The 25,812-nt window shown below is 46.8% G+C and overlaps 1 protein-coding gene and 1 long non-coding RNA gene across 10 annotated transcripts in view; one reads left to right on the forward strand and one right to left on the reverse strand.

Annotated features, from left to right (window-relative positions):
• MARCHF6 (membrane associated ring-CH-type finger 6) overlaps positions 1-19,907 on the forward strand; it is a 145,131-nt gene extending 125,224 nt beyond the window's left edge. For all 7 annotated transcript variants that reach the window (XM_039526548.1, XM_039526547.1, XM_039526553.1 and 4 more), the window contains 4 exons: positions 749-838; positions 12,825-12,957; positions 17,395-17,530; positions 19,502-19,907. In XM_039526548.1, coding sequence (XP_039382482.1) covers positions 749-838; positions 12,825-12,957; positions 17,395-17,530; positions 19,502-19,592 — 450 coding nt within the window. In that variant the 3' untranslated portion in view covers positions 19,593-19,907. The remainder of the gene's footprint in view (positions 1-748; positions 839-12,824; positions 12,958-17,394; positions 17,531-19,501) is intronic.
• On the reverse strand, positions 230-25,756 carry LOC120398848. Of its 3 annotated transcripts, XR_005594741.1 has the most exons (7): positions 25,525-25,756; positions 24,053-24,099; positions 20,691-20,749; positions 11,287-11,432; positions 8,952-9,046; positions 921-1,179; positions 230-369 (listed from the first exon to the last, which is right to left on the reverse strand). It is a non-coding gene; the product is annotated as an uncharacterized LOC120398848 (long non-coding RNA). The 3 variants fall into 3 exon arrangements; XR_005594743.1 differs by lacking the exon at positions 11,287-11,432; XR_005594742.1 differs by lacking the exons at positions 230-369; positions 921-1,179; positions 8,952-9,046; positions 11,287-11,432 and adding an exon at positions 19,712-19,833.
• Positions 25,757-25,812: the final 56 nt, after the last annotated feature.

Raw genomic sequence — 25,812 nt, forward strand, 5'->3', positions numbered from 1 at the left:
CAAATACCTCAGGAATGGAGGTTATTCATAACTCTGAAATTTTTGTAACTCTGAACTAAACATTATGATTCTTTCTGAAGTTTACACCTAAGCATTGACTTAGTACAGTTTTGAAACTTTAGCATGCAGAAGAAAAAGGCTGCTTTAAACCATCTTAATTTTAAATGAAACAAGCACAGAAACAGTTTCCTTACCTTGTCAAATCTTTTTTAAAACTTTCCTTTATTTTTTTAGTTTGTTTAACACAGTACTGTACTGTTTTCTTTTTGTGTGTCTCTCTCTCCTGATGCCTGATTGCATACTTCCGGTTCCAAATGAGGTGTATGGTTGACCAGTCAGTTCATAACTCTGATGTTCTACTGTAGATATCTTGCAAACCAAAATAAAACTAAATTAGAAATAAAAATCTTAACAACCTTACCTGTCCAGTTCAGGAGTGTACTGAAAGAGTGCAATGTTTATATTATTTTTTGTCATTGGTTTAATAATAGCTAGGATGTCCTTTTGTACAAAAATCTCAAAGCTTTTTACAAGCACTCAAGCCTCGCAGCATCCTTTTTTTCTCACGAGTTTGCAAAAGATGCTATCTTTAAACCACTCCACTTTGTAAATAAAAAAGCAATATTCTAATGGTTTTAAGTAATTTTGATATTAAAAATTTGTTGTAATAAATCTTTGGCTGGTCAAGATACATTTAGAAAATACTGACAGTTGACTTTTACTATTATGTTCACTTTTATAAAATTAGGACTGGGCTCTTGGAGTTCTGCATGCCAAAATAATTGCTGCCATAACTCTGATGGGCCCACAGTGGTGGTTGAAAACAGTTATCGAACAGGTAAGAAAGTAACATTTTTTTCTTTGTTAGAGCACATTAAAATATAAGTTAAGGATAAAAAAGAACAAAAACAAGGAAATACCTGAATCGAAGATTGGTAACTCCTATTTCAAAAGCCATGTATGTCCATCCCCCACTCCATTTGAGTTAACATTATATTGCAACTTTTCTTTCTCCAAATGCCTGGTTATGTCTTGCAATGTTTTTCCTCCAGATATTTCTTAAGTTTTATTTCTTGGTGCTGATTTTTCTCATTAATCATAACTTTTTTTTGGTCCTTGAGTTCTGTCTTCTGATTTAGATATTACCAGGCACAAAATTTTGTTAACTGGGATTCCAAGCTGTAAATAAAAATTAGCTATATGGAAAAAATCTTTGAGAATAGTGTAGTCTTTGAAAAGTTTTGATTTTCTTTTTTTAATATTAGCTAGGAAATTTAAAGTTAAGGTTATATTTGGAAATTATAATGTATGGAAATACACAATTAAAGTTATTCATTCAGTCTTAACTGATTGTCTGCCAGCTGTGCACACGCTGTACATGGAGACTTTTTGCTAAAGGTTCTTGTTTATGACTTTAAGTCTGTAATCTACTAAATCTACTTTATTTGCGTAGTTGGTCTGTGAAGTTGAACTCTGGAGTACATGGCTTTGTATGTACATGCAAATTGCTTGCCGTGCTGCGCCCATGGGTATAAACTACCTAATTTGAGGTCCAGCCTTTAAAGTGTAGTTGTAGGCCACATCTGGAATATTGTGTCCAGTTTTGGGCCCCCCACTTCAGAAAGGATGTGGACAAATTGGAGAGTCCAGCAGAGGACAACGAAATTGATTAGGGGGCTGGGGCACATGATTTATGAGGTGAGGCTGAGGGAACTGGTCTTATTTAATCTACACAAGAGAAGAGTGAGGGGGGATTTGATAGCAGCCTTCAACTACCTGAAGGGGGGGGTTTCAAAGAGGATGGAGCTCAGCTGTTCTCAGTGGTGGCAGATGACAGAACAAGAAGCAATGGTCTCAAGTTGCAGTGGGGAGGTCTAGGTTGAATGTTAGGAAAAACTGTTTCACTAGGAGGGTGGTGAAGCACTGGAATGGGTTACCTAGGGAGGTGGTGGAATCTCCATCCTTAGAGGTTTTTAAGGCCCGGTTAGCAAAACCCTGGCTGGGATGATTTAGTTAGGATTGGTCCTGCTTTGAGTAGGGGGTTGGACTAGAGGACCTCCTGAGGTCTCTTCCAACCCTAATGATTCTATAATAATCTGTTTAAAAATAATACCTGTGAGGTTCTATGTTTATTTTAATAATCCTAGATCACATCTATTCAATTCATAAGTAAATAGATGGTCTTTCTAAATGCCAACCTTGTCAACTCACCCTGGAAACTAAGGGTCAGCCTGTATTACTTCTGGTTTACAAATCATGAGTAGTAGTAATTTTACAGCAGTTCAGTGCAATAATGACTTCCTGTTATAATCAAGATTGGGACCTCATTGAACTGGATGCTGTAGAAACACATAGTAAAGAGACCCTGTATGTCCAAAAAGATAATCTAAGATAAAATAATATTCTGTTTTATTAATGGTGGAATAGAATCTTGCTTTCTTCCATAGCTGCTGGCTTTTCAGTGTTAACAAGGAATACAAAGCAGTAAACATTTATTTTAGTAAAGTTAAGCAGCTGTATGCTTAGAGAAGGTAACTATTATACAAGAAAATGCCAGTTTTACATAGTCACTTCTCAAAATAAAATGGTGTTTTAAGACGTTTGTAGTGCCAGATACCACAGCTATATGTCTCTGCTAAATCTCTGTATGGCAATGCTTTAATTTGAAACAGTGTATTGTTTTTGGTAATTGTCCCAAACATTGTCTCATTTGGTGAAGTTGGTAAATGCTTCACTTTATGCTGTATGGGCCCTATGTAAATGCCAGACAGTCAGAATATTTACTCTATAGACACAGGGACTTTTGTTTAAGTCTCTCTTACTCTTATTTCAGGCTCAGCTACATCACTTCTCTGTTTTGGGATCATTAGCAGGGTGATGGTACAGTATTTGAGGGCAGGATTGATTGTTCTTCTTCGAGTGATTGCTGGCATTCATTCCCAGTTAGTGTGGCCCGCGCCGCGTGCGCACTCTTTTTTTTTTAGCAGCAACCCGGCGGGCCGCTGGCGGCGCGCGGGGGGCGCCGCCGGCGCGGCGCTAATACCCCAGCCGCCCGCCCCGTCCGCTCCTCCTTTCCTTCTCTGTTGCGGGTGCGGTTGGTGACTCTCTCTGTCCTCTCTCTCTGCTCTCCTCCTCTTTAGCTTACTTTTTTTTCTTTATTAGTTGTTTAGTGTTAGTTTAGTTTAGTTAGTAGTAGTTTAGTAGTTATAAGGGGTAAGGTCCTAAGGATAGTTCCTCCCTTCCTCCCCCCCCGAGCGGCTGCCCATGCGCACCCTAAGCAGCTGGAAGCCGCCGCGGCGCCCTGCCGGCCTTTGCCTCCGTTGCTTGCCTCACGGCACGCTACGTGCCGCGCTTGCCTGGGCGGACACCGCTGGCCGCGAAGGCCTGGCTCGCCTGCCGCGGACCTCGAGGCAGACATCCTCAACTCCTCTCCTCGCGGCTGCACCCCCCGCCGAGGCTTCGCCCGCCGGCGCGGCACGCAGGGCACACCGGGTTCGGGCTCGCACGCGCCCGCGGCGCCGCCCGCACCGCGCGCCCCGCGCTAGCGGCCGGCGCGCTGCGGCAGCCGCCGCCGCCGTCAGCGCGCCGAGCGCTGGCGGCAGCGATGGCCGCGCCGCGTGCCGCGAGGGCGCCCCGCGAGGGCTGCGCCCGCAGCGCCGCGCCCGCCCCGCCGCGCACCCGCCACCGCCGCGCGTGCGACGCGCGCAGCGCGCGTGGGGCGTGCGTGGTCGGGCCAGCGCCGCCGACAGCGTGGCGCCGCCGCGCGGAGCTAATCCGCCGCTAGAGGCACGCTGCTAGCTCTGGCCCCGGCCGGAACGGCGGGCTGGGCTCCAGCCGGGCTGCGGAATTCGGCCACGGACGAGGCCGCGGCGGGCCGGCCTCGCGTCGGTCAGTCTCCGTCGCCGACCCCGCCGAGTCGCCGCCGCCGCCGCTCGCACCATCCTCGCCTCATCTCGCTCGAGCTCCTCGCACGGCCGCCATTCATCCCGCATCCGTCCCCACCCGCCGGCGCCGGCACCCGCGTCGTCCTCGGCCACGGGCCCCGCACCGGTCACGGTACGTCGTACTCCCCGTCCCCAGGTCCGCGTAGGCACGCACGCCGCTCGCACCGCCCGCGACCGCGGCCGCTTCCCGACACCGGCCGCCCCGCCCGGTCCCCCGTCCCGGCGCCCCGGCCCCGGTCGAGCGCGGCCCGCCGTCCGCCGCCGCTCCGTCGGCCGGTCCGGCGCGGTCGCTCTTGCCGGCTCATCGGGCGCCGGCCTCGGCTCCGCTCCTCGGCCGGCGGAGGTTCTCCGCCCGGCGCCGTCACTCCGCCTTCGCCATCCCGCTTTGCCCATCTGGCAGCCCATCACGCGCATCCGTGCAGACGGTGCCCGCCTCCACTGCCGAGCAGGGCAGTCCCCATGATGGGGGTCCCGGCGCGCGGGGAGCAGTGGGCCTCACCCTTTCCCTGACCGCCCAGCCGCCCCGGACCAAGTCCCCCTCGCTGAGCTCCACCGCCCACCCCCCTCCACCAATCCCTCCGCCACCCAGCGGGCTCCCGCACCCCACCCCCCACCAGGCCACCAAAGCAGCCCACCAGCCAGCACAGCGCAGGCAGCAGAACAGAGGGCCCGCCCGTGCCGCCGCCGGGCCAGGCAGTGACCGGGCGGTTGAGCCCCCACCCATGGACTGCCCCATGGGCCACCCACCCACGCCGGGCGCCAGGCCCTGCCTTCGGAGGTCGCGCGGGTGGCACCGGAGACTCCGGAGGTCGGATGGGTGGGCCCGGACCGCACCGGTGGGGCGTGCCACCCCCTCTGCTGGCATTGCCCACCCACGCGCACAATTCAAACCCACGCCATTCAACCTACAGCGCGGCTCGTGGCACGTGGCTAGCCACCCAACCCCAAGCCTACCACGGCCCCCAACCGACGGACCTGCCACTCCGCCGCTCCACCTCCCGCACCGCACCAATCGCGCCTGCCCCTGCGCCGCCACCGCGTACACGCCGCCGCGCCGCCCACGCCGTGGACGCCAAGGTCGCGGGCGCCCTGGCGCCGCGGACGTAGCCTTGACTCCGCGCGGGGCTTCGCCGGAGCGCATTTTGACATCCTGGCGTCTTCTCAGCCCCCGGCCATCTGCCATGAGCTCCTGCCTCGCGGATCGGAGGAGGAGTTCTCGGCCTCTCTGGAGGAGGAGGCTCTCCGGCCTTCTCGCACGCCGGCTCGAGGGCGCCTCTCTGGCCTGACCTCCGGACCCTGGCGCCGGACCTCGGGGCCTCTCCTTCGCTCTCTTCCTCCACCCGTGGGATCATCTCCTGCGCCACCTTCTGTTTTCCCCTCGGCACGGTTTTCGACCGTCCGGACTCGACGCCCGAATAGCGCGCCCAGGCGCCGCGCGCCCAGGACCGGCCCCGGATCGCGCCGACGCTGCCGGCCTCGCACACGCACCGCAGACCAGGCCCGCTCCGCAACGCCGCCCCAGCAGCGGCCTCGCGCTACCCGTCGCCCGCCTGCCGCGCGGCTCGGCGAGCCAGGCCCCAGCGGCGGGCCAGAGGCAGCCGCGGCCCAGTCTCTCGAGGCTCCCAAGGCCCCCAGCCCGCTCCTCGCAACCCCTCTCCCCTTTCTCTCTCCCCCCTTTTTTCCCCATTTCTGGGCTGACTCCTCCCATTCCCATTTTCCAATTTGCCCATTTCTTTCCCTTTTCAATTTTCCACACCATTTGACATTGACATTTCAAAGACCCTTCCCACCACCAGTCCCTCCCCTTTTCCAGTTCGCCCTCTCACGAGCAAGTCCTCTGCTGACCGTCAGAAGGTCCTGACTCAGGCAAGGCGGGGCAAGCTTCAAGACCTGAGGGAGAGGTGCGAGAGAAGCCATTGGTCAAGATCCCCAAGGCAGGGATCCGCTTCGGAAGTTGAGCTTCCTGCTGGGAACCCCCATCTTCCCCCCTTCCTTCGCTGATTTCTTGCCGCCCAGCCCTGCTTGCAAGTTTCCTTCCATATCAAGATGGCTCTCATCATCCTCCGAATCCATCACTTCCTGCATGTCCCCGACTATCCTCCCTTTCGCGCCATTCGTTCGTCATCACTCATCCTCCTCATCACTGCGCTCCGGCCACCGGCGCCTCGCCGCGCGCCAGTTCTTTCTGTTGCGCCCGCCGCCACCCGCCATCACCACCGCGGCAACCGCGGGGCCATGGTCGGGTCTGCTCGGGGCGGTCGGCCGGCGGATCTAGCGCGGTACCTCTATCTGGACGACAAGGTTCGTCATCAAGGTCTCGCAACCATCCGCCGGCGCCAGGCCAGATCCGTCCCTCTTCAGGCGGCTCGGCTCTCCACAACGCCCAGAAAGTCCACTTTGATTCTTCATCACGGACCGGAGTTCCGCGGTCTCCACGGCGCCGACCACAGCCTCCCTCTCCTCGCGCCGCCCATCAAACCATCACCACGGCGGCGGACCGCTCCCTGCCCCGCCCACGACGGTGCGCCTCTGCCCCTCCCTCCTGGGCTGGCGGCTTGGGCGCCTCCGCCGAGACCCGCCGCCATGTGGTGCCGTCTCCCGCCCAGACGGACTCGGTGGGTGGGTGGCCGCCGCCGACCTCCGAGCCGGTGTGGTGTCCCTCCACCTCCTCGCCTCCCTCTCCTCGTGGCTCTCGATCGCGCTGGCGATGCCGGCCCGCCACCTCCACCCCCGCGCGCGATCGCCCGCCGGCACGCCCGCTCACCAGCTCGAGCCCCCGGGGGCTGGTCCGCGCGCCACCTGAGCGCCCCGCCTAGCCTGCCAACCAGCTCGTCTCTCCATCCAAATCGCTCAGCTGTGACCGACCTGCCACCCTCAACAAGGCTCTGCTGCAAACAACTGCAGGCCAGGATTCAGCGACAATCCGACAACAAGGGATGCGCCTCGCGCCAGGGCGGACTCCGCGCTCTTCACTGTGGCTTCTCTTCCCTTCCGGACCAACAGGCTTGCGTGCTTCTCTCTTGCCCACTCCCTTCCTCCACAGCTCCCTCCTCTCTTCCCTCCCTCCGCACACTCTCGCCGAGTGGCCTCTCCTCTCACCTCCTGGTCCTCCGCCCAGATGTCGCCCACACAATCTTCCCGAGGTGGGGGTTCCAGGTGGACATCCTAGATAGACCCAGGTCCGAGGTCTCTCCGAACTCGGTCGCCTCCCGCCGCCTCTCCTCCCCCCTCCAGGCACTCACCCCCGTCGCCTGCCCTCTCCCCTGCCTCCCGACGCTCTCCTCACCTCCTTCCACCTCTTCCAGGGGACAGAGCCCACTCCTGTCTCTGGAGGACGCTCACCACAGCAGCTGATCCCTGCCTCGCAGACCTGAACCCCCAGCCCCTCCCTGCTGCCGCAGCCCTCCGCCCCCCAGACCCTCCCAGTCCTCCTGCGCACTCCTCAGTTCCTCCATCGGCAGACCCCTGTCATCTGTCAGCAGTCCTCTACAGTGCCTGAGTGGGAACAGTCGTCAGAGAGGCCAGTCGCTCCACTTCAGCTCCTTGACTCGTTCACCGTTCATCTGGCAGCCACCCATCCGCCACAGCTCCACGCGCACTCTTGTACTCTCCATCGATCACCGATCCTCCTGGAGCAAGTTCCCCTTTGTACCCTAAGGAGCAAGGTCTTCTCTGTACCTCAGGCTTCCGTCTTTGAGGCAGTTCGTGAAAGGTCTGTCGTTCACCAGGTCCCCGGTTCGGTTCGCCCTGCCTTCGGTCATCGCCTGGCCCTCCTGGTTTCTCTGCCCGGATGATTCCCTCCTGCTGCCCTGGTCTGATGGCCCCCCTCCCTCCCCATCACCTCCCTGGCCGCTACTCTACCTCTCAACCGGTTTCCTCGTCGCCATCACCCCCTGCTTCGGCTCCTTGAGCTGAGCACAGACATCGCGCCCCCGCCACCACTGAGTTTCGAACTTCCATCAAGACAAGGTACACCCGGCCTTCCTTCTCGCCGCCACTCAGCACCTTTCGACCCGCCACACGCCCCTTTCAAGGCTTCCGCTCGCCCTTCCGGCCTTCCCTTCCCAGCTCCTTTCCGTCTTCCGCTCTCCTGCAGGCCGCAACTTCTTCTTCTCCTCGACTCGCCGCGTTTCAGCTTTGCGTACAACAACAGGACGAGTTTCCTTCCCGCTTCTTGCTTGGCCCGGCGCCCCGGCCTGCCGCCCTCGCGCGGTCTCCGCCAGCGCCCGCTTTCGCGCCCCGAGCCGTCTCGGTGCCCGCCCGCTCCCTCCCTGCGCCACGCGCCCTCCGCCACCCCCGCCCACCCAAGCCCGAGCAGCTGCGCTCCATCGACGCCCTCCTCCCGCACGCCCACCTGGTCGCCGCCCACTCCGTCGGGCCCCACCTGAGTCTCAGCAGCCTCAATCACCACGCCTCTCCCCACCGCCCAGACCACTCCTCCCACTTCTCCCACCCGCCACCGGCAGAACCAGTCTCAATCACCTACTGTAACTGGGTTCCTCACACTTCACTGGGAGAAGATTGGAGTGCGATTTCTGTGTGGGTAACCTGGTAAGTATTGGGAGTCATTCCTGTTGAGAAAAAGACCCCTTGCTCCGTAAGAGCCGTCTCCGGTCAGAGCACTCTCGGACCGGACCAGAGAAACAACTGAGCACTGGAAGGGCCGGCCGAAAGAAGTAGAGGCGTAACGGCGCCACGCAGGTTGGAAAATAAGCCATACGCGCGTGCGGCAGGCGCGCGCGCGGCGCCGAACAGGCGCCAGATGCTGGACTGGATTTTCTTGGTTTTCATTGCTCTGTAGGTGACACCAAGTAAAAATGGTTTGGGTGACCTTAAATGTGTTTCCATTCTTTTTAAGTTTAACTTATTTTTGAAATTTAGACTTTCTAACATTTGTGGGGGTTTTGTGTTTTTTCTTTACACAAGTAATTTCTTGAAGGGTTTTGAAACCCCAATATCTCAGAAATGCTTTTCTACATTGCTTGAAACTTTCTAGAAAATTCCTACCCTGATAGATGATACTGCATGCCAACTTTCTTATGGATTAGTCAAGTGTTGGCAAGGTTGGGAGTCAAAATCAGTCTTAGAATGGTAGAATCAACCTTAGTATGGAGACACAATAGTAAACTGATCAATCCTAAATATGATTGCACTTTTTCTACTCAGAATATCCAAGTCAGTGCTTTGAAAAAAAATACATAAATGTTCACAAACGTCAATTTTGAACACTCAAGTCAGAAAATGGAATAATTGTTATACCACTAATAACTCAGGACATAATATGTTCTGTATTTTTATTGTATGTACATTAAGCTACAGCACAATTTAAAACTAGAATAGAAAATAGAAAAATATTCCATACAGATGTGCATTGTGAATCGTCAGTGTTAAAATGAAATTTCAGTTTCCTAACTTTCAAGACTTTACAAATATGAAAACTTGATATTACTATTTTAAAGGTATGTCAAGAGTTTTTAATATCACTTTTTCTTAACTAAAAAGGAGAGCAGTAAATACGAAAGTTAAAGGTTTCCTGAGACTTACCTTTAATATCACTACATCTTTTAAGCAATAAATGAGGGTTTATTTCACATTTTTCTCATTTGTTATCCATTCCTCTACACTATCCTGCTATGAGAGGAAAGGATATAAATGCCTTAAATTGACTCAATCTCTGGAAACATGACTAGATGACAAATGAAAGTGAAAATTAATAGAAAAGTGAAAGTTGGCTTCAGATGATGGATTCTATACCAAATTAACCAAGATTAAGGAGGAAACTTCTCCTCCAAAATATTGATCTTGAGAACTTTTTGTTACATAGACATGAGCAACTAAAGAATATTAAGATAAATAAATTCTTACTGGGCTTACAGAGAAAGCTAAGTGTCACTTGGGAAGAATAAGGTATCTACATTTATTTATTACTTCTGGGAAAAATTCTGCATAAAAAAAATTAAAATGTGCACAATATTTTAAAATTCTGCAGGATTCTGTATATTTTATTTGGCAAAATAACATAATATAATCATGCCAGTTTCAATTACTTTGGTGATTTATTTCAATATACCTGTCAGCAAATATGTCTAACAATACAGACAACAAAAAAGATTCAGGAAATGTTTTTTGACAAATAGATTCCTTGCTAGGCATATAAATACCGAACTTTGAGTAATTCATTTAAACTACAATACAGTAACGTATTTCCCACACCCCTCAGAAGCAGTGAAAAGGCTTGGGAGAGTCGGGGATAATGGAGGAGCTGAGGGAGAGGGATGTAATTGCTAGGAAGGAGCCTGGAAGTGAACTTGGAGGGTTGTTGTGTTTTGGGGCAGGGGGAAGTATGAAGGAGATTTTTTAGGGGGGAAGGAATTGTTAGAGAGTTGGGGAACCTCCCCCATGCAGACCCTGGCTGACCCTTAGGCCTGGTCTACACTAGGGCAGGGGGATCGATCTAAGATACGCAACTTCAGCTACAAAAACAGCATAGCTGAAGTCGACGTATCTTAGATTGACTTAGAACCACTTACTTCGCATCCTTGCGGCGCGGGATCGGCGGCCGCCGCTCCCCCATCAACTTTACTTCCACCTCTCATCGAGCTGGAGTTCAGCAGTCGACGGGAGAGCAATCAGGGATTGATTTATCGCGTCTACACTACACACAATAAATCGATCCCCGATAGATCGATCGCTACCCACCGATCTGGCTGATACTGTAGATGTACCCTTAGCCTCTCCCATTCAGTCAAGCACATCTGCCCCATTCCTGTGTGGCCCTGCACCTCTACTCCCCCCTGCCCCCATGTGGCCCTGAGCCAGGCATAACTGCCCCTGTCCCCATGTGTCCCTGCAGCCCCACTCCCATTCAGCTCCGGCTCAATGTTATCACCCACTAGCTCCTATGCCCCCGCCACACTCTGTCCCTCCCACTAGCCCTTCTGAACCCCAGTCTGTATGACCCCCTCTCCCAGCAACCCTGTGTGCCCCGCTCTGTCTGTCCTGGGCCTTCTCACTTGGCCCTATGGGCAGGGCGCTGTGAGGAAGGCAGCCTCTGCCCCCTCCCTCTCTGCGGTTGGCAGCTGCACTCCATGAGCCAGCTGCCCTCTCTTCTGGTGCCACAGCAGCTCCTGGTGGGCAAAAGGTATAACTGCACTGTGACCCCTCTCACAGCTTCTCTTCACCCCCCCATCAGAGTCAATTATTCTGCGGGGGAGGAGAGAAATGTGAGGGGAACATTAATTCTGTGCTTGTACAATGCTCCAGGAAAAATTTATAGACACTTCTGTAGTATTTATCATGTTAGTATCTGAGCACCTTTTCAAAACGAAGATATATCACTTACCTCTGGAAGATGGAACTCTCCTCCTTTTTCTAAACTGCTTTTTTAGTCCTTTCCTACATACGCTAGGGCAACAGTTAGTTGCTGACAGTAGTTCTTCCTGGTTCCACTTCAACTGATTTTAAAAGGAGTTTAACTGCTAATATAGACTGGATAAAACAATTCTCAATAAGGTTACAGAAAGTATGAAACAGACTTGTTGGAACCACTTTGGAATTTCTTCCCTTGACTTTTCAGAAGAGCCTATATTTGAGCTTCAGATCATGCTGCCAACACTCACTTGTTCCGTCAGGCTCTTGGTTCAAAGATATTTTGGTTTTAGTTTGGAGATTTTGGGGTAGCTTTATTTTTTGGTGGGTTGGCTGATTTTATCATAATATTCTTATCACCATATTTCCTTTCACACCCACTGCATGCAAGTTACTTGTTCTGCGTGTACACATGCCTACTGAATGGCATTTTGGTACAAGTTTACACTACATTACTTTATACTTGTACACCAAGGATACAACTGTAGATTTAAAGGTGAGGAAAAATCTAATAGTGACTACTGTTTTAGGCGAAAGAGTCCTGTGGCACCTTATAGACTAACAGACGTATTGGCACATGAGCTTTCGTGGGTGAATACCCACGTCGTCAGACTCAGTTTTAGGTATTTAAGTAGGATGAAAGAATAGAATGGATGAGAATAGAATAGATGCTACAGTTCTTTGTTTTTGCAGTTTACATTGCTGACATTTATGGAGTAACTGGAGTATAATAAAACCTATTAGAAAAAGGACCACTGAGGGAGAAACAGAATGTGTTGTGTGTTACAATAGTATGTGTATCTGTAGACATGCAGATGTCTCTGAATTGAGGAGTAATGATAGCAGGAGAGAGAGGGAGAGAGAGAGATTGAATATTATTAAAATTAGAAACCTGGACATATTTTAAAGAATGTAAATATGATAAACTTAATGTATAATGAAAAATTACGTAGGTATGTATGCTAAATACTTTCATAATTATGGATCAAAATTCATGGAATAAAAAATTAAATTAACAGTTGTTAAACACCTGCTTTATTAAAAACCAGTTACTGAAACATTTTTGTATTTCCATATCACCAGCAGTACTAAAAATAAGTTTTGCAGTTGCTGCTATTTTTTCTAGTCATAGCCATTTCTCCAACTCTCCTGAAAAACAGCCTTTCTTAGGCCTGGTCTACACTAAAAACCTAGATTGACCCAGCTACACCACTCAGATGTGTGAAAAGTCCAGACATCTGAACAGTGTAGTTAAGCCAACCTAACCCTTGGTATAGACAACACAGGGAGGTGGATTACAGCTGTGTCACTGTAGCATTTCAAGTGTAGACAAGCCCTAAGTCTGTGGTAACCTGTGAAGGTGTCACCACAGTTATTTAAGTAGGTACATTTAAGGAAAATATTGAAGTACTAACAAAGAAATTTGAATTATGAAAAACACTTTTATTTTACCAAAACCTGTAGCGATTGTTTCTGAATCACTCTTCCTAATTATTTTGTCTTTCTTCTTAGGTTTATGCAAATGGCATTCGTAATATTGATTTACATTTTATAATTCGTAAACTGGCAACACCTGTCATCTCTGTTCTATTGCTTTCCCTTTGTGTACCTTATATCATCGCTTCTGGTGTTGTTCCTTTGTTAGGTAAGTATAAATTATAGGTAATTGTTTCATTATCTGGCCATTTTGCCGAATAGGGGCTATGTGTACACTACCACTTCTCTCGGCAAATTTTATGTCACTCGGGTGTGAATATTCCACCCCCCTGAGTGACATAAATTACGCCAGCATAAGTGCTAGTGTGCACAGCACTGTATTGGCGGGAGAGCTTCTCTCGCTGACATAGGTACCACTGCTCGTCAGGCGTGAATTAATTATGTCGATGGGAGAGAACTCCCATTGGGATAGAGCAGCTACACAAGAAAGCTTACAGCAGCACAGCTGCATCGCTCTCTAGGGTAGACATAGCCTTAGATGTAATAAAGGGAATACAGTACAGCATCAATGTTAACTAGTAAATTTAAATGCTTAAATAGTGATGTCACCATGCATTTTGTGTATTTTTTTTGATACATTGACTATAAATATGTTTTAATGAGATATTAGAGAGACTAAGTGGGTGAGATAATATCTTTTATTGAACCAACTTCTGTAGGTGAGAGAGACAAGCTTTCAAGCTTACACAGAGCTCTTCAGGTCTAGGAAATGTATGCAGTATGTCACAGTTAAATACAAGGTGGAATAGATTGTTCAGCATAATTAATTAACACTCATTTCATTTCAAGGTGAAGTGGCCAGTTAACATCTCTCCAGTTATTTGGGGGAAGGAGAGCTGGGGGAAGTGGGGGTTAAGTGGATTATATATATATATTATTGTAATAAGCCATTAATCCAGTGTGTCTGTTCGGTCCATGATTTTAGTGTCTAGCAAAGTTAGGAATTTAAGCTCCCAGGCTCATTTTTTGAAAATATTGTGCAGGTTTCCATTGAGGATGACAACTGAGAGATCAGATATAGAGTGATTGCTTTGTGAAAAGCAGTCACCCACAGATGATATGGTGTTTTCGTCTTTTATCATTTTCTGTGTGAGTTCATTAGAGAGTGATTGTCTGGTTTCACCCACATAGTTGTTGGGACATTTTGTGCATTGGATAAGTACACCACATGTTGCGATAGGCATGTGTAGGACCCATCGATCTTGAAAGGTGTATCCTGGGGGATGTTGATCATTGTAGCAGTGGAGATATGTCTACAGGTTTTGCATCTGTTGTTCTCCAGGGTCTGGTGCTGCTTTGAGTTGGTGTCCTGGTCTGAGGAGAGTTTGCTTCTGATCATGAGCTTGAAGAAGTTGGGGGTTGTTTGAAGGTCAGAAGTGGGGGTTCAGGAAAGATTTCTTTCAGGATGTGGTTCCCATGGAGTATGGATTATAATTGTTTAATGATACCATGTATGGCTTCCACTGTGGGATGGTAGTTGACACCCATGGTTGTCAAATATCACAGAAGCCAGGCACCTTTAAGGTGTAGGTGGACATATTAAAAGCTTATTGAGCTGAGGAAAATAAGTTAATTCTTAGAGAGGGTGCAAAGGGAAGACTAGAGTAGGTGAAACTAATGTATTTTGTTTTGTATTGTTATCACTACATTAAAGTTGTTCAAATGTTTCTGAATTTGAGTTTTGCTTAAATTTGAGTTCCATAGAAGTGGACTGTTTCCACCTGCTTTCTAGACCAGTAACTAAATTGTGCAAATTTCAGCAGAAACATTAATAAAGAATTCAAAGTTTTGATGGAACATCAGTTCTTCTTCGAGTGATTGCTCATATCAATTCCAGTTAGGTGTGTGCACGCGTCACATGCACGGATGTCAGAAACTTTTTCCCAGCAGCTACCCGTCGGGCCGGCTGTGGAGCCCCCTGGAGTGGCACCAATATGGCGTTTTATATAAGACCCCGCCGGCCCGACCCCACTTCAGTTCCTTCTTACCACCCGTGACGGTTGTTGGAACAATGGTCTCTTGTTTCTCAACTGCTCCACTAATCCCTAGCTTTCTCTTAGTAGTTACCTTTGTTAGTTAATTGTTGATAGTTATCTTAATGTTAAGCGTTACTGTAGTGTTAAGTATAGTTCAGTAGTTGAGGGCAGTTTCGCCTTTCAGCGGCTGCCCTGCGGGGCTCTGGGGCATGCCATCCCAGGGCTTCAAACGCTGCAGTTCTTGCAACAAGTCCATGCCCACGGGCGATCCCCATGACTCCTGCCTTCGATGTCTGGGGGAGGGCCATCAGGCCGACAAGTACAAAATCTGCAAGGCGTTCAAGCCCCGAACAACAACTCTTCATGGAGTCCGCATTGTGTCCCTCTCAAGACGTGGGACCGAGCGCCTCGGTGCGCAGTGCTCCCCCAGCGGTACCAGCCACGGCACCACAGACGATCCTGCGCCTGCCTTGGGACCGACAATCTCCCGGGCCCCAGAGACGCCCACCCCGGCACCGTTCCCACTCCCTAATTGCTCGAAAGGAGCAAGCCTTGGGAGGACACTCTGTTAGGCCCGAAGCGGTCGCTCCGGCCCCAACTGAGCAAGCTTCGGACCAGGCCTCTAAGCCTGACAAGACCGCTAGGCCCCGGTCTGTTCATGCCAGCGCTGCACAAGTGGAAGAGGTTACATTGCCTTCCACTCCAGATACCTTTGAGGCCACTGGAGGGCTCATCAAAATGACAGCACTGGTGTTCCCGATCCAAGCACCGGCTCCAGCACTGTCCAAGGGTAAACCCGCAATGTTAGGACTGTCAGCCCTCAGACCAGCATCTCCACACTGCGTCGTTCAGAGTCCCGGCACCGCTCCAAGTACCGGTCTGACTCACGGCAGCAGTTAGACTCGCGGTGCTGGTCCCACAGCCACGACTCTCGGAGTCATTCACGCTCGAGGTCGCTGTCGACTGCTGGAACGTGGTCCCACTCGAGGTGCAGGTCACATTCAGCAACCTCGCAGCACCATTCAGACCAACGCCATTCGGAGCGCCGATCCCCACGCCGGTTGTTGCCACGGCACTGGCCCGCAACTCGTCGCCGATCCTCTTCGCAGCACTGCTCTCCATCGCGGCACTAGTCACCGGAGCGGTACCACTCTCCATCGCGGCACCGCTCTTCAACACGGCATCGGTCACGGTCACAATCAGCTCTACGACGCTGATCTCCGTATGACCCATGTCTGTACCCCCTCTGCTCCATTTGCCCACCGCTCCTCCTTGGCTGTCACGATCCCAATCCCCTTCTAGCAGATCAGGGAGAGCTTCAGGGGTTTCGGACATTCCCCAGTCGGACCTGGGAAGCCTCGGTCATGACCCCCAGTGCCCAACTGGCAACCCCAGTGGCAATTTTGGACCCTTGGGCATATCATCAGGCCCAGGGCGTCCCCTGATTGCCCAGCTGACGTCACTGTCAGACACCCGGTCTCCTGAGGCGACCCTCAGACACCCCCTTCCAGACCCGGAGCAACCCGCGGAGTCAGCACCTGTGGTAGGGGCTACCCCAGGTGCCCAGGAAGAGCTACCCATAGCTGACCAAGGGGCCACCTCCGACCTGGCTCTCCCAGTGGAGTCATCTTCGTCCTCCCCTGATGAGGCTGTGGCTGGCACATCCACATCTGGTCCACCTCCGATGGACTTTAGAGTCCTACAAGAACTGCTTAGGCGTGTAGCCCTAAATATGAACCTTCCATTCCCCCCCACCTTCCCCTCTGTCGGAGTAGCTGGCAAGAAGGAACTGAAGTGGGGTCGGGCCGGCAGGGTCTTACATAGAACACCATATCGGCGCCACTACAGGGGGCTCTCCAGCCGGCCCGACAGGTAGCTGCTAGAGAAAAAGTTTCCGATATCCGTGCACGTCGCGCATGCACACCTAACTGGAATAGATATGAGCAACACATCTCGAAGAACAACAGTTACAGAAAGGTAAGTAACCGGTTTTTTTTGGTTACCACTTGTTTGTTGTTGATAAACTTTTATATATGAAGCAGTTATGGATATAGGGAGTCCAGTAATTGTACCAGTTTGTCATTCACCTCTTACATGAATGTAGGTGAACATCTCATCATATCTGAAACTATATATATGTTATTAAGCAAGCAGGACTCCTGCTCACTGTTTGGTTTTGCAACTTGGGTTTTCACAGTGCTTACAACTGCAGGGCCAAGTGCCCAGTTGTTATGTTGGCTCTTTTAAAATTCTGGACATGTTGTTTGCCTGTTCACCAATAAAAGTGTAACATAAATGAGCACATACAGACTGTGTGTTCACAAACTCATGATTTCAATTAAATGAGGAAGTGGGGGTAAAACTAGATACTAGCAATAGAACTGAAGGTATGCTTGTTTGCAAGGGTAGGCAAATTAGTTTATTTTCCTCAATTATGATTCATTTGATGCATAGTATTTAGAAATGCATATTTCATGCTAATATTTAGCCTTACTTGTGGTAGTTCACTGGGGCAGACGGGGAGAAAAGTGCATGTTCTGTTCAATAGTGCTGTTGGATACTGCAAGATGGAATGGATATATGTGGACCTAACTATATATATTTTGCAGGTGTTACTGCTGAAATGCAAAATTTAGTACAGCGCCGAATTTATCCTTTCCTACTCATGGTGGTGGTTTTGATGGGGATCCTGTCCTTTCAGGTCCGCCAGTTCAAGCGCCTTTATGAACATATTAAAAATGACAAGTAAGTACAGATCACCTGCCTGTAGCTGGAAATTTTTCTTAAATTGTGACAAAAGAGGTCTGACCTCACTTATGTTCAGAAATGATGTAACGCCGTGCACCATTTCATTGCTGTGTCACATGATGGAATGGGCACATTCTTCATGCACATCCTTGGCACCAATCATATATAATTAGAAAGCATATTTGCTTTAACATATTTGAACAAATGATATTTGCTGTGTACTGATTTTTCTCAATGTGACGTGTTGGAAAAATACTGGGGAATTAAATATTTAGCTGAAAAATCTCAATATGTGTAAGTTCCTAATAAAAGTGCAAGATTCCTTCACAATAAAGTACATCAATAAAATATTGTTACTAAGGGACTGGATGGCTAAAGAAACTTGCAGTGGATTTCAGGTTACCAGTTCAATTATGGCCTCCGCTGGTATTTGGTAGCAATGAAAAATCATTAAAATGTAACAGCTCTAGATGATTTTGTTTCATGAGAACAGCCATACTGGGTGAAACCAGCTGTCCATCAAGACCAGTATCCTATCTTCCGATATGGCCAGTGCTAGGTGCTTCAGAGGGAATGATCAGAACAAGGCAATTCCAAGTGATCCATCTCCTGTCATTCAGTCCCAGCTTCTGGCAGTTGGAGGTTTAAGGGCACCTAGAGTGCGTGGAGGGTTTTCCTAGTTGATGTATGTGCTTTAGAAAACTAAACCTGAATGGCTCTCTTATTGACATCATCACTAGAGAAAACAAAGACTGGACAAGTGAAATGAGTGAGCAAACATCTCACCACTAGATGTGGCCCTTGCAGCACTGTGGAGAGGCACAGTGGTAGCACAGCATGGGAAAGTACAGCCTGTGGTGCATTTGCACTGTGAATAAGCAGATTGTTTTACCCTACAAGGTTTTCAATTTGATACTACTACACTTTATTAAAAATTTAGCTACTGTTCTGTACTTGATTGAAGAGCAATACACATTTCCTCTCTGTAAGTAACCTTATTTTACAACAAATCATCCTTGTAGAAAAGGGAAACTTACACAATCAGATTTTGAAGTAATTTACAAATAAAGCATATGCATGCAAGGTAGTGCAAAGTTAGTTCTTTAAACTTAACCTTGTTGAATTAAATCATTGATATAGCACAGAACTTCAACAGGGAATGTGGCTTATGGTGTTTATGTGAAGTTGTAAAATAAGTGCACATGACAAAAGGTGACAGTTTGGAAAAAGGAACATTAGAAAAGGCTGAGGAAGAGAATGATAGATTGGTTCCTGAAGGAAGCGGGTTCTCAGGAAGAATTAGTAGAAAGAGGGGGCTTCTGAGCATGGGGATTAACGTTAAAAAAGGCATGAAACTGGTGCAAAAGGCAAAAAGCAGTAATGTGACAGGATTAAGAAGAATGTAAGGAGCGATTTGGCAAGGAGGCAGTGGTAGAAGGAAATTACATTGTGCCAGGGTCAACAAACTACCGCCTCTCAAGGAGGTGGCTTAACTGTGCTGATGGTAGAAGCTCTCTCATCTGAGTAGCATCGTCACTGAAGCACTACAGCGGCACAGCTGCATCCCGACTGATGCAGTGTTTTAAGTGTAGACCTGCCCTCAGGCGGTTGTTGTGAAGAAGAATTTGAAAATGTAACCCATCTACAAAGGGTAGAAATATTTCTTTAAAATAAAAACTGAGATTCTGTGGTAATCAGGACTTGGGTCCCTAGACACAGACCAGTAATGCCTGTGTTTAATCCTGCCCTGCCAAGAAGGTGTGAACTAAGAACCTGTTTTTAAGTAAAAGGATGGAAGGAAGCCAGTGAGGAGGTTCAAGTGTGGAGTAACAAACTTGGCTAGAATGACGGGGAGGCTACATTAGTAGTAGTGCTTTCAATACACTGGACAGTAGAGGGGTGAGAAAAGTGCATTCATGACATTTTACCATTTTGTTGAATAATGATTGTTTGTCTTTAAAATCCCAGGTACCTTGTTGGGCAACGACTTGTGAATTATGAGCGAAAATCCGGTAAACAAAGCACATCAACACCGCCACCTCAGTCTTCACAAGAATAGAATGGTCACATTAGACACCTCAACCTTTTCTTTGCCTTTACATGTCCTTTTTCACAGACTTTTCTTCAATCTTTGGATATCCTTCCCAATGATCTTCTCAGCAGTGTTTTTTATTTTTTGCTTCTCTTTGTAGCAGTCAGATAGCAGTTAAGGTTCTGCTCCTTTACCTGCATATTCTGATGTTATTAGTGCTGTCTGAGGTCTGTAAATGTGTAAATAGAAGTATCCTGATACCTAAAACCTTGGATTAAAAAGAATGTGCATTGTACATCTTTAAAAAAGTATATTAATTTATTAAATCTAGTTGTCACTTTATTTTGGACTGCTGTTCTGTTGACAAACAATGTGCCACAAAGCAATGGTGCAAAGAGGCAAGTCATTTTTATAAAAATTGGAGCATATTTTATGGTGTTCATGACAGTCTTATTACAGTAATATTAATATGATTTTCTTGGGCTGGAAGGCCACACTGGGAATATAAAAAGGAAATAACCACCCTTCCAGTCAGCAGTGAAGTAAGTGGCTGTGGTAAGAACACAATGAACTATGTACCTTACTGTCAGTCTTTTTTATTGTTTTGTATAACACCAAAGCTGTTGTACATTTTCTATTGCCTGATTATTTTTTTCATGTGTCTGGGTTTGTAATATTGTACAGTTACTGGTAGGTCAAGAAAAATATTTCCTTATTTAGACAGTACTTGTAGGGGCTCAGTGACATTAATTCTTTAGCACTGGAAATCAGGATTTCATGATTCTAAGCACTAAATCAAAATTCAGTAGCGCTAAATGGTGGGAGCACTTAAACCTGCCAATTGAGAGGTATGTAAGAAGAGTACAGTTCTAATTCTCAACTAATATTTCCCTGACATCTCTACAGCTCTGCATTTTAAATGGTTACAGTAAATTTCCCTGGTGTTATATCTACTCAGGAGAAGCTTAGCTGACGTGTTTGCACAGGACCATAGTGTAAGAAACATGCTATGAAATGCTCTTTCACTGAAGACCTTGGAAAAACTGTTTTTTTTCTTACAACCAAAGCTGCAAATTATACTATAAACTTCATATTAGATCACATAAAAATAAAATAAATCTTTACCTTTTCATTTGTATGGGAGTAACACTAGAAACTTTCAGTGAACATGTACAGAATGTTCCCTGTGGTAAAAGAAATCCACATAGTATTAAACAGAGTTAAAGAAAAATGAACTAATTTCTTTGCAAGGATACAGCCAAACAAGAGCCACCAAAATCAAGTTCAACGATTTCTGATATTTTTATATTTAGATAGAATTTTTTCAGTGGTGATAATGATTTTTTACGTAGATGTCTTTTAAAGAAAAATACAGAACAATAATACAAAGCTTTAAGTAGAGTTAAATCATGTGCTTAGATGCAGTTATCCGTTTCTGGACTATGAGGAAAAAAATGTGTGGAGATTTATTGTAGTAATCAGAAAACTAAAGGAACATGCTTAAATTACTACTCAGCATTCTCCCTGAGCATTGCATACTTAATTATATGTATATAAAATATAATACATGGGACATATATAAGATACTGCATCTCTGCCTCTGATTTGACAGTGAAGTTTGAGAGCTGTATTGGTCCAGGATTTTTTTAAGCCGAATTAATATCTTGGTATTAGGAGCCTAGATTCCTTGACAGTGGACACATGCCAAATGCATCTGTGTTAAGCAGTAGGAGGACTGGGCTGTTGCTACCAAGAGGCCAACAACTGGTATTTTACATTACCTTATTCTAGTCATTTTGAACTATAATATGTGAGCGCTTCGGAGTGATTCTTAGATAATGTCCAGTAAAATGAAGTAATGGAAAAATGGCCAAAACATATTCACTGTCCATGTCAATTTAAAGTTAAATTGAGTATTCACATCCCAAATATTTTTGACATGGAAATGTTTTACATTTGAATATTTATAGTGGTGTACTTTCTGTAAGATAAATATTTTTCAAAAAGATTAAATTTACTGGTAACGCTTTGAGTTCCACCAAGATCTGATCCTGGACGTAGTCTTTGGTAAACAATTCCAAACAGTCTTACCACTCACATATTGCCAGCACTGCTGTGCTTCTTCATGTAGCATTTTCAGTAGTGCACTCTTGTAATTTGTGTTTTTTATCCAGATAAACTGGTCTTCAAGAAATATTAAAGTTTATTAAGAAAAAGCCTTTGTGCTTTGTTTCTTATTACTGTTTGTTATTAAAAATCATAATACAAACCAAACCTGCATTTGGGTCAGTTAGGTAAACTTGTTAAACATTTTGCACTAAAGATACACCTAAGATTACATGAGTTATGTTTGCTTTTCTTAATGAAAATAAGTTGCATTATTTTATAGCTGTTTAAGGGAGGTGAAGTTTGTTGATGTATATTGCTGCTGTAAACTTTCAAAAGTCTTTTTATTTCAAGATATTCTTTTATTCTGAGAATATTTTACACATTTGTTCCACACAACTTTCACTGTCTTTCCTAAGACACACACAGTTGAGAAGAAAATATAAAGTAGCTTTTGTTTTAAGGCTTAATACTTTAGTTAATAATACTCTGAATCATTGTCCTGTGTGATAGAGATTGAACAATAAAGCCTTTATTGTTCAGTTAATTCTTCACTATTGTAAGGGGGCTGAGAGACACTGCACCAGTGGCATCTGTGTCTGAAGCAAAATATCTCTAGGAATGCTGAGGTAGCACATAGTGCAGTGGACACTGCTGTGCTCTTTGGAAAAGTGCAGTGTGCACTTCCCGTGCCAATAAGTGCTTTACTCTGAGGACTGGTGTGGAAGGGGTGAAGCCATTGCCCCCCTCAATCAATCAACTCCCTTTTTGTGTTTGCCATCACTACTGGTGGCATTAGATATTTCAGGTCTGTGCACCGAGGGATTGCGAGGATGGAATTGTAGACACCCTTGCACAGCAAACAGGGCTAATCACAGCCTGAAGGTTTTAATCAAAGGGGGGGTATTTTTCTGCAACTAAGTTTGCTAATTGTTTCCTGCTGAGGAATTGACTTAATCAGTTGATCCTATTTACTTGAATTTTAACTATGTAGGTACTAAAAGTTTATATTACTTAAAATTAAACATATTAAGCACAAGTTAAAGGGAAACTGTATTGTAATAAAATATTACCAGTGCCCTTAAAGAGAGTAAATTGTTAGTTAAAATTTTGCATCTCTCTGCTGGCCCCTAAGGAGCTATTTAATTGCACTGTAGACATCTGGGTTCGGGCTGCAGCCTGGGCTATAGGACCCTACAAGGTGGGAAGGTCCCAGAGCTCGGGCTATAGCCCAAGCCGGAATATCTACACAGCAATTAGCAGCCCTGCAGGCCAAGTCAGCTGGCACAGGCCAGCCATAGGTGTCTAACTGCAGTGTAGACATACCTCTACAGCCAGTCCCCACCCTACCTATTGTGTCTCATTTCACTGTTGAAATGTTGACTCCCATCTCTGATCAGCCAAAAAGGCCAACTTCCATTGCCCATTTAACATTTTCAAACAAGCACCCTTGTACTTTCTCCCATGTTACCATGCACACTTGGGAGATGCTCCACATAAACATCCACAAAGCTATCTCATTATCCTCCTTTAAATCCCTCCTGAAAGTTCTGCTTTGTCGTGATGCCTACAAAATATTTGACAACTTGGTGCACTGAGCCCATTGCCTAACATGCTGATCAGTGCTGTCTTATTGTTTCCTTGTATGCCCTGTCTGTATGCGTCTGTTGTCTTTTATCTTCTACCTAGCTTCTAAGCTCTTTGGGAAGGAGCCATCTTTGTTCTCTGTTTGTACAGTGTCTAACACAGTGGGGTCCTGGTCCATGATTAGGGCCTGTAGGCCCTACAATAATACGAATAATAAATGTATATATATATATATATATATACATATATATATATATATTTTATATATATGTATATATTATTTATTATATATATATAAATATATATAAAAATATAAAAATCAAACAGGCAGGCACCTAGATAGACTGATAATGTAGATTAGGAAAGATATCTCAAGACTAAAACAAATGGGGAAACTGGAGCTTTTTTAAAGCTGGAAGGTAAGTTTGATTTCATTTTTTAAAATTAGTTAACTTTACAGTACTTGTTAAATTAAAACTCAAAACCCCCACCCGCTAAATTCTTACATCTTACATTTTCAAAAGTTTTGGTAAATTCTGACATCTGATTCATTCTAACGTGGAGATACATTTCCTGTCTGAACTTACTACAAAGGAGTCTAGTCATCTTGTACTGAGAAATGATTTAGCGTGAAAGGAGGGTCACTGAAATAGTGACAGGTGTTTCTATCAAATGGGGTAATTCTGGAATAAAGTGATTTTTATTTTGGGAGTAGAATTCACTTGGGGAGCTCTTCCACAATAGCTATGTCAGTTAACTTCCCCAGGTAGACAAGATATAAATGCTGTTTTCACCTCTCTGCTGAACTATAGCAAATGTCAAGACCTTGCAGTTTGATTTCCTGTTGGAAGAGAAATCAGTGAGATGGACTCCATACTTATTTTAGGGTATACCTATGCTAGAAATGTAAGTTGACCTAAGATAGGTAATTACTGCAGTGATGCATATCTGCACTACCCTCATTGGGTTGCTAGTGCACGTCCTCACCAAGAGCGCTTCCACCAACCTAAGAAGGGCAATGTGGGGAGCTGAGAGCTGAAGCCCAGCTGCCCTTCTCTCCCCTCCCCTCCCCATTTCCTGTTGGGAGCAGGGGAAGCCACCTGGGGCTTCTCTCTTCCCCATTCCCCGCTGGGAGCTGAGGGGAAGCCACTTGAACGGGGTCCAGCTGCCCGGCTCCTGCTGTGAAATTGACGAGAGCCAACAGCCCATGTAAGGGAGGCAGTGTCTTGTGGAGGTGGAGTTATGTCTGTGTAGTAGGGCACTTACATAGGCGGGAAGAAAGCTGTAAACATTGACATAATTAGGTTGGCGTAAGGCAGTTTGTCAACCTGTGTAGTGCAGACCAGCCCTTAGTTACACTAGTTTTATTTATGCTGTGGCCACTTCTGTTCACAAACTGGTGTACAAACAGCATTAACCAAATTCTCTCTTTCTAGACCTTAGCAAATGCCCAGTTCCCATGGAGCACCTCTGCTGTAAGAATTTATTCAAATTAGAGGGACAAGGCAGACAGCAAACTTCCCTGCTACTTGCAACAGTTTCCACTAACCCTGCCTCCTCCCCCCCACCACAAAAAAACAAACCACCAAAAGCATTTTGTTTTTGGTATAAATATCTACTCTAGGGCTTTTGCTGGTATAGAAACATCATAAATCACATCCATAACTGCCAGTATTCCCAGAAGCTTCTAGTCTAGACCTGGCCTTACTCTGGTTTAGAGAATGGTTTGGCTTCATTTTTCGGAGGGGTTAGCTTAGTCCCCTTTTAAAGCAAAACAAGCTTGACTGAAAAAAGGCATTCCAACTGGAGTAAGTGTCCATAGAGGAAGTTTTACCAATGTGTAACTCTAGCCATTTAAATTCACCATACCTTCTACTGGTATAATTTCCCGGTTTAGAATCTGAGGCCTTGTCTGACTTCCAGTACTACAGTAGTTCGCCTCCCAGTTGCTCATGCCCTTTCCTGGTCTCCACCCCTTCCTTTTGTTAAACTCTTAATCATGTTCATATCAGTTGTGTGCTTTTGCTTAGTAGTTTACCCAATATAACTGTATCCTTTATAAATGCCTGTCAATACTCATCCTAGAGCTGCACTCTCTGGGGTCATGTCTACAATATAAACTTTGGTCAACACAAGTTACATCAACATAAAACCACTGCAGTCATCGCTCGTGTGTGTGCATACTTGTCTGCTTGTGTTGATGCTACATGTACTCACCAGGTGTGTGTGTATTGATGCAGAGTGTAGGTATCTGTGTGCTACCCACCACCATCTAGAACAATGTCTTTTGGGAAATTTTTGCAATTCATGGTGAAGCCCAAACGAGTCATGCAAGCGTGACTGGGAAGAAGGGGTCAAGTTCCGTCATGCAGCTTTCTCCATCCCACAGCTACCACTTCCTAGAGGCCCAGGAGATTCATTACCTCCTATCTACTCTAGCCAAGAGCAATGCTGGTGTTTGTAGCAGATAGGGTTGACTGAGTAGTTTCCCACCAGGGAGAGCTGGGTGATGAGAAAAAGGAAATCTAAAGGTAACTGAGGAGGGTGACCAGAT

This window comes from Mauremys reevesii, linkage group 2, assembly GCF_016161935.1.
Source record: "Mauremys reevesii isolate NIE-2019 linkage group 2, ASM1616193v1, whole genome shotgun sequence".
NCBI lineage: Eukaryota > Metazoa > Chordata > Testudines > Geoemydidae > Mauremys > Mauremys reevesii.